Source organism: Leptonychotes weddellii, chromosome 10 (assembly GCF_054177405.1).
Source record: "Leptonychotes weddellii isolate Sample4059 chromosome 10, ASM5417740v2, whole genome shotgun sequence".
NCBI lineage: Eukaryota > Metazoa > Chordata > Mammalia > Carnivora > Phocidae > Leptonychotes > Leptonychotes weddellii.
In genome coordinates this window covers 90,955,940-90,964,508 of record NC_138378.1, presented here as the reverse complement: position 1 = coordinate 90,964,508, position 8,569 = coordinate 90,955,940, and the positions used below count along the sequence as shown (strand labels likewise).

The window sequence follows — 8,569 nt, the reverse complement described above, 5'->3', positions numbered from 1 at the left end:
AAAAAGAATGGGGTAGGTGTATATATATTGTCATGAAAAAAATGTCCAGAATATATTGAGTGAGAAAAGTAACTTTGTATCGTACGAAAACAATTTTATTATTTTAAAATTCTGTGTATGTATAGAGTGGGGTCATACCTTGAAAAGGAGTTAGCTTCAAAAGTCATCCAGAAAGGCAGTAATTTATGTGTCAAAATTACCCTTGAAAAACACTCTAATCACCCATCAAGTACCCTAAATATAATTTTGTGTTTATATATTTGTGTGTATATAGCCTATATATGTTAGTATAAATATGCCATTTAAGGACATGTATATATACTATTCAGTGCTTTCTTGTTTTCATTTCCTCCTCTGAGAGCCTATATTTGAATTCAAGGAAGTCAAGCATGCCTGTGTCTCAGCCCCACTGCAGGATTCCTGGTGCCCAGCTATGGATCTGGACATGTACATATAGTACTATAATGTTAATTACCTCTGGCAAGAGTGGGATGGGGGTGGGTTTCTTTTTGTACTTACATATGAAAAAGAGAAATGTCCTTTCCTCTTCTGAATGATGTTCTCTCCTTACTTTCTCCCAAGGAGGACCAGGACCTCCTCCTGGCAGCTGCCTATGTTTCTGATGCCCAGTACAACAGAAATGTTCCCTTTGAAACATCTCCTCGGGCCATCAGGTAATGAAAGTATTAAACTGTCACATAGAGCAAACTGTCCTCTAGTACTTAATAGGCTTGAAGTTAAACCCAAACCGAAGACATTATCTCCACAAACATTTTTGGGAAGTCTCTAGGGTATACACATAGATTTGGAGTAAATCCTAAAATCCAATGCTTTTTTTTTTTTTTTTTTTAAGTTATAAGAGCAAGGTGCCTCACACATAGGAAAGCATTCAATAAATACATTAAGGACGGGTAAATGAGTAAATGAGAACACCCAGAACAGGAGAGAGGGCATCCAAAGTAAAATATATATCATCTTTTCCTCTTAGACATGATTTGTCTTCTTAGAGTCTAAATGAAAAGCCTTGTTCTTTTTCTTTCTGTTGCCTTGTGATGTAGTCCATACATTTGTTCTTTTCGTAAGAATCCTGCCTTTTCTCTCTCACCCCGTAAACGTTGAACTAAGACCAAGAATTTGGCCCAAAATAAGGAAAAAACATTTCTTATCATCAGGGCTCAGTGCCAGTGCCTCCAAAAGCAATGAATGCCTCATTCCTGGAAGCTTCAAGCAGGTTGGGGGGACTGTCCCCCGTCCATAGGAAGAGAACTGTGTGACTGCGAGATCTCTCTGAGTCTATCATGTCAACATGGGACGATGCACATTTTAAATTGTTTAGGCTACCCTGCCACATAATAATAGGTCACTTTAACTGAGAGTTTACTCTGTACTGGTCACTGTTTAAAGTCCTCTAAAAGTATTCTCTTATTATTGTCACAATCACCAGGAGGAAGGTATAATCATAGCCGGAGACTGTTAAGAGACTGTGCTTTGAGATATGATAATATGTTGATTTTTTTCTGTTAGTGTTTTGTAATGCATGCTCAATTCAGTACTGTCCCTTGCTCCCTAGAATTGAAAGGAAATGTGGCCAGAGCCATACTTTGTATTTTATCTACCATGTCTTCTAATGGGAAGTTCGAGTGCTGTTTAACTCCTGCTCCTTGTTTATAAACACCTTTATTCTTTTCGTCTTCAGACTTTACTATTTTTATAACCACTGGACAATGCAAGTAGCCATCTACTTCTTTATTTGTGTCGACCTTTCCCTCGCCCTGTTTGAAGAACCTGCGCTGTTTCCACTGCCTTTCTTGGTAAGGATTAAAAAGAAAATGGCTACCTAGACTTTGTCATTGATGAGCTGGGCCCCATTCCTCTTCCTTCTCCCCACCCAATTTCAATAAATATGAACATGGTTTTATTTTTATTGCTGGGGACTGGAAGAATTCTGCCTATTCCCTGAGCTGAAGCTTCACTCATAGGCATTTTCAATGGAGTAGAAGGTTTATTGTCTTCTGTGTACACAGGGATAAACTGGATAGACAAATGATATTTTCAAAGCATATCTATAAAATGGCAAGTAGACAATGTCATAATATGGTGGAATATGCAACTTTTACTTGCCACTTTTCCAGCTTTTTTCTTTCCTAAGTCACTAGAGTATTTATTGGTGCTTAGTAGCTGATCACATTTGATTTTGAGTAATACATCAAATTAACCAGCTATTCCAGATCAGTTAAGCAATAAATTGATGATCTATTCATGTTAATTCCCAACTTGATGCTACTCCTGCAGAGAGTAGGAGTACTCCTCTGAGAGTAGGTATAACAGAGACTGGATGACTTGCAAGGCCCAGAGTATTTACTGTCTGGTCCTTTAACAGATAAAAGTTCGTTGACCCCTAGCTTTAAAGAACAGGCTTTTATTACCTCCCATGATTCTGTGGGTAATGGGGCCCAGCTGGGCAGATTTTCTGTTCCTGTGTCATGAGCTAGGGTAGTAGATATCTGGAAGCTCTGTCAATCTCTGGAGGCTGGCAGGTGCTGCTGGCCATCAGCTGGGAGCTTGCCTGGCTGGAGCTGTGGACCAGAGGGCCCTTCTCTTTTACACGGCTGCTGCATGGGGTTTAGGCTCCTCCCAGTGGGGGAGGGGGAGATCCAGGAAGGAGCATCCTCGTGTACGGGCACCATCAAGCTTCCGCTTGATGACACTTGCTGATGTCCTATTGGCCAAAGCCCATCAGGTGCTGGAGCCCTGGAGTCAACAGGGGAGGACACCGCACAAGGGCTAAAAACTGGAATCATGGTTCATCGGGGGCCATCAAAGTGATGGTATAACACACTTCCATATGATGGAGATGCCACAATTAATGGAGTCTCTGGATAGAAAACTTGTAGCCCAGGGACTATCAAAACAAACACAAAGTTGGACGAAGCAGAGCTGTGCATTCACAGACCCAGACAGTCAGTCCCTCCCTAGCAAGACGCCATGAGCCTTCCCTGGGGTTGTCTCCTCAACCCCTTGCCTCTCTTCCCGAGTCCTCCCCCTTCCAGGTGTTAGTGGTCACGTACAGCTTCGGGTTGGCTGCCTGGGTTCAGAGTGCTCCTTTAGCCAGCATCTGTACCTCCAATCTCTAGAATCCAATGTGTCATGCTGGGGCTTTGGCCCAGAGGCAGCATTACCGAGCACATCTTACTTTGAACAGGGATGTCCTGGAATCGCCCCAGGCCGTTTGGTATGCCTGGTCTTGACAGTGAGTCTCTAGAACCCTTCAAGGGTGAACAGGCTGAGGGCTAGAAGGTTTGCAAGGGGCTGCAGCCCGTGTCCATGCCCAGGACCCATGAAGGCTGGGGTGGGGGAAGGAAGACTGTATCACCTGCTGCTTTCAGGGCCCAGAGCCAGCCCCTGCCTTCCCATCCTTTAGGGAATCCATTCCTCCAGCCCTTACCCTAGACCTTTCTGTCAACCTTCCAGGTTGCCCTGTCCCCAGCTCTTCCTGCTCTGCCATCCTCCTCTCCCCATGATGGAGATAGGTGCCCTTGTTAGGGAGGACTTACTGCCTCAGGGCAGTCACAGGAAAGCTTGGGCTACGTCACAGGCTGCTGAGCTAGCTGCCTGTAGGGAGTTCGGAACTGGGGTCCTGTCACCTATGGAGGACACGGTCAGGACGTGGCACTGGGGCTCAGTGGCCTCCATTCTTTCCTCTGACCAGCCACGATAGGCAGAGGGCTGGAGTGGCAGGGATGGCTAAGGAATGACCCGCATTCAAAACAGATCTCTGGGGAGTTACCCTACTATCAGGGAAACTGAACGTCTAGATGCCTATTTTAAATATGAACGTGAGAATTGGAGAGCACAGAAGACGCCTATGTCTATCATCCTTGCCCTCCCCTTTCTGGGGAAATGCTTCTGGGTCCCCTGCCTGCTGATTCAGCCTGTCCCAGGAAGCCCTGCCTGTTAGGTCATGGGATTCATGGCTCCAGGACAGGTTTCCTTTTAAGAGGAAGAAACCATCCCCACCAGCAAAGAATTTGGCTGCAACCAGCAGTGAAATGAAGGGACATCACTAATTCTCAGAGGGTGGCATCAAGGGAGCTTGGGGGGTGCAGCGGTTACAAGAGGGCTAAAGCTGAGTCTCCAAATGGCCAGGGGGCTGTGTTTAGTCTTTGTTTTCTGCATTCAGGCTACCTCGATAGCAGAAGTACTCTGTCTGACTGCATTCTTTGGGAGACTTGTACATTTTGCGAAAGTCACTCCTCAGATGGTTTTCTGGAAGGATATGAAAAACATCTGCATCATGGTAACCATAGTGGTGAGTGCTCATTACAGTGCCCTGAAGACTTTGTGGTCAAAGGCAGAAACTATGAAGCGAAAAGACAGCATAGATTTGACTTGGTTAAAGCAACAGTGACAGACTTCGGCACAGCAAACCCCATCAGCAATGCGAATCCCGATTGAACAGCAAATAAGGCAAAATATGAGAGTGTGAATGCTGTATTTTAACACAGTGAAAGCACTTCCAAATTAAAAGGAAAAAAAAGACAGAAACTCCACTAGTGCTGAAAATAGGTGAAGGCATCTCATAGAAGAAAAAATAAATAATGGTCGATATGAAAAAATGTGTAATTTCACTAATTAAGAAATATATATTAAAACAACTATAAAATACCATGTGTTTGCCTTTGAAACAGTGTTAGCAAGATTGAGAGAAAAAAGAACCTTTTATACCCTACTGAAGGGACAAATAAGCTTTCTGGAAGGCTGTGTGGCCATTCCTTTCAAAAAGCCTTGCACCCTGGAGTTCCATTCCTGGGAATTTATCTTTAGGGAAGAAGGATGTGTTCAAAGATTTAGCCACAAGATTGGTCATGGCTGAACTGTTTGTAATACTGAAAAATTGGAAACAACTCGATTTCCTGACAGTAGATATGTATTATATAAAATGTGGCGCACCTACTCAGCCCTTTGAAATAGCGTTAAAGCAACGTATGTGTCTATTACTAAGGGGAGGTGCTTATTATTCATTAAGTCAAAAGAACAAGATACAATAGAGCTGGATCTCAACTTTGTTGAAAAGAAAAAGGAAAGAATGTGTATAACATTCACAGAGAAATCTGGGAGGGTATATGCTAAGCAGTTATGCCCAGAGGGGCAGGGTATGTATTCTGAAACACGGCTGTAATGTCCAGAGAGGCCCCTTCAGTGATTAGGTAAAGGTACTTTATAGTTAGCGTAACGGTGCGGCAGCCAGCAGGCCTGAACCAGGGTTCTTCCCGATTAGTCCGAGGCTCAGTCTGCATGCCTCTAGGCCAGAGCTGCCATGATCACTGGTAGGTAGGGGTCCCCATGCTGTAGCCCATACCGGTTTCCCTTCTGAGTTTCTTTTGTCTGTGGCCAGCTGCTTGGTAGCAGTTTCTATGGGTGTCAACGCAAACAGAATGGGATGAAACCCACCCTCTTTGCCCCTCCACTCCCCTAGCTGTTTGTTTGTGGGTGGTGCCTTAGGTCCCAACACCCAGTTCCTAATCCTCTTAGTCAAGATTCTCTCTTCTCCCTTGCAGCAGGCCTCCCCAAAGCCCCTCAGGATGCCTCTCGCCCTGTTTCCATTCTCCCCACTTGGACTATTGCAGTAGTCTCTGATGTGACCACGCATTGTTGTCTCTTTGTTGCATGACATTCTGTTCCCACAACGTGGTCCAGGCCCTGGTCACCCCTTTTGGGAACTGCCACGGTCACCTCAACCTCAGATCCCCACCTGATACGTGCATTTTAGATGCTGCCGCTGGATGAATCCTCCGGAAGCACATCTCCCATCGCTTCCCTCCCTTACTCAAAAATGTCTATGAGCTCCACAGACTATCCAGTGCCCCCAGCCCTGCAAACATGTTTCATGGGGCCCTCTTCACCCTAGCTGGCTCGAGCTGCCTCCTGCCCTGCACACCTACCGCCCCCTCCTCCTCAGCCTGACGTGGCTCATTTGCCTGGAAGGCCCATGGTCTCTTCTCGCCTTGCTCGAAACATTTGTTTTGACCTCCCTTCATGCATCTGCTGAGCCCTCAGGATATGGAGACTATCTCTCTGTACTTTTCTTATTTTTAGAAATATTTATTAAAATCCTTAAGGCACACTAAATCCGGGAAGGGTCCCTGGGACCACAGGCTTGGGTTCCACACTGTCACTTCCTTGTGTGTCCTCTAGCAGGGTGACATTGACAGTTTTGTCCCATGTCTCTCACAGCTGACCTTGATTGATTTGATTATCTATGGTTCCCTGGAAGCTGTTAATATCCACAGCGTTCGATGGTCAAGGGCCTTAAGGCCAGTCTTCCTAATTAACTTCCCTGAAAGTCGTCAGGTAAGGATATACCTTTGGATAACGCAAGGGCTTGGTTTTTGTTTGCAGAAAATGAGCCGATTTCTTGGAAATGAAATGAAATTTTGTCTTCACAGATCCGAAGAACTTTCAGAAGCATCCGGAACACTCTGCCCGATATCCTCTACGTCTTCCTCTTGTTCATGTTCAGTGTGCTGATATTCTCCCTTATGGCCTTGAAGCTTTTTGGGGATCGGTGAGCACACTGTTCTGGCAGTTTCTGCCTGTGAATTCTCCCCTGTTTGGGTTCAGCACGTTGGTGGCAGAATCTGTCACCGGATGCCATCTTCCTCGTTCAGACACTCCAGGAGTGCTTTTGAAAGGGGGGAAAAAGTGTATCAGAAATCACAACTTTATTTATGGGTGTGAGTTTCTCACTTTGTGTTTTTGGTTCCTCTTTAGGGGTCTTCAAACAGTGGAAGGCTTGCCCTACTTCACAAATATCCTGGAGATAGCGTTTGAACTCTACGTGCTGGTCACTACCGCGAACAGTCCTGATGTCATGTACGTTCATCTCTGCTCACGTTCACGGACACCTGTTACCATGACAGAATTCACTTTGTTAAAGGCGCTACCTCCTGACACCAGCAGGGCTGAGAGAGGAGAAGTAGTGATTTTCTGCTTATTCATATTCATCGTCAACATTTTTGAAGAATGTAAAATGTTTACATTAATGATAGCCTACCCTCTCTCACTATTTTAAACTAAATTTAGGTGTGTTTTTTTTTTTTTTTAAACTGAAAGCAACAGGAGACATCTCTTGAGATACAACTCTTAAATATTGGAGCCTACTTTGTATTCCAGGACTTTTTTGAGTCTTGAATCTAAACACTAAGCCATCTCTATAAAGGAATCATGGCTTGTTCTCCTCAACTTTGATGTGCTTTTCTGGTTAAATGAAACAGGAAAGAAATGTAAAGATGAGTAGTCATTGCCTTCCCCCTCAAAATGCCAATTCTCCACACGTGGACTTTACTTAGGAAGAAAACATGATTTTTTTTTTTCTAATGTCCTTCGTATTATGGATTAACCTTGTTTGTGGAAGTGAAATAATCAAACAGTGCTACACTGAGTAGACATCTCTTGGGGTCCAGGGCGTGGATGGGGTTCTAACTGCAAATGTCAATCCCAACTCAGGCCATACAGCGCGTCCGGGCGGGGGCAGGCTTTCTGTCATCTAGGTCTGTGTGTGATCATCACATTGACTTGTTCTGGGTTGTTGCTCACTCTTGGGCCTGGCTTGGACACAATGCGGGCGAGGTGCAGTTCTGGCCCTCCTTGTGTTCTCTTGCATCTTTCCCTCAGACCCTGGGCCTCTGGCCATGCTCCCAAGCTCCCGTCCTGTATGAAATCCAATTTCCATTAAATGTGGAGTGAGCACACATCCTGATGTATGCCTCTCGCCCTGGTGCCATTGTTAACGGTGCCCCTTTCCTTCTCATTGTCCTAGAGTGGCTAGAAATCATCTGCCCCCCCGCCCAGCAAGGCAGTCTGGTGTCCCTGAAGAGCCTTGAGTATAAGCCCAAGCCACTCTTGGATTCCTTCTGTGGCTCTGGGCAAGTCAGTCTCCTTTTTAGGCTTCGATTTTCTCATTGTGAAGGGAGGGGCTGGGATTAGGGGATCCCCAAGGTCCTAGCTGCCGCCTGTATAGAGCACTAAGAAATCCAGAAGGCAAGTTTGGAGCCAGCTCTTTAGCGTTAGGGGTGACGGCGGCTCTGCGGCCCCCCGACCTGGCACCGCACCATGTGAGGGACAGTTAGAGTGAGAGGAGGTTTTGCTGTGCCTCGTGCACGTGGATTGTCCATGTGGGATGGCACCCGAGACCAGCCTTTTATGCACTGGGGACCTAGGCTATGAGAAACCATGCCACATAATTCTTTCCTTCCAGGATGCCTGCCTATAACTTCAATTGGTGGTATTCTCTGTACTTCATAACCTACATCATCATCAATACCTACATCTTCATGTCCGTCTTTCTGGCCGTGGTCTACAACAATTATAGGAAACACTTAAAGGTACCGTGCATGAGCGGAAGGCGGGTGGGAGCAGGGGGCTGGGCATCTGCGCTGGATCCACTGGCAGGGAGGCTGGCAAATGCATTTGCTCAGTATTTGAAGGTGTCCTTTTTCTTGTTGCTTTGGCCGATCTGAAGACTCATGTGGTATCTTGCTCTGTTCCGCTAGGTGGGGCAGTTCTTTAC

At 45.6% G+C, this 8,569-nt stretch overlaps 1 protein-coding gene across 1 annotated transcript in view; it reads left to right on the top strand.

Moving 5' to 3' along the window:
- The window catches only part of LOC102747598 (two pore channel protein 2-like), a 41,746-nt gene that overhangs the window by 10,690 nt on the left and 22,487 nt on the right, over positions 1 to 8,569 (top strand). The window contains exons 3-9 of the mRNA XM_081796813.1: positions 583 to 674; positions 1,697 to 1,811; positions 4,181 to 4,309; positions 6,235 to 6,351; positions 6,447 to 6,565; positions 6,772 to 6,873; positions 8,258 to 8,384. Of these exons, the coding sequence (XP_081652939.1) occupies positions 1,725 to 1,811; positions 4,181 to 4,309; positions 6,235 to 6,351; positions 6,447 to 6,565; positions 6,772 to 6,873; positions 8,258 to 8,384 (681 nt within the window). The 5' untranslated portion in view covers positions 583 to 674; positions 1,697 to 1,724. The remainder of the gene's footprint in view (positions 1 to 582; positions 675 to 1,696; positions 1,812 to 4,180; positions 4,310 to 6,234; positions 6,352 to 6,446; positions 6,566 to 6,771; positions 6,874 to 8,257; positions 8,385 to 8,569) is intronic.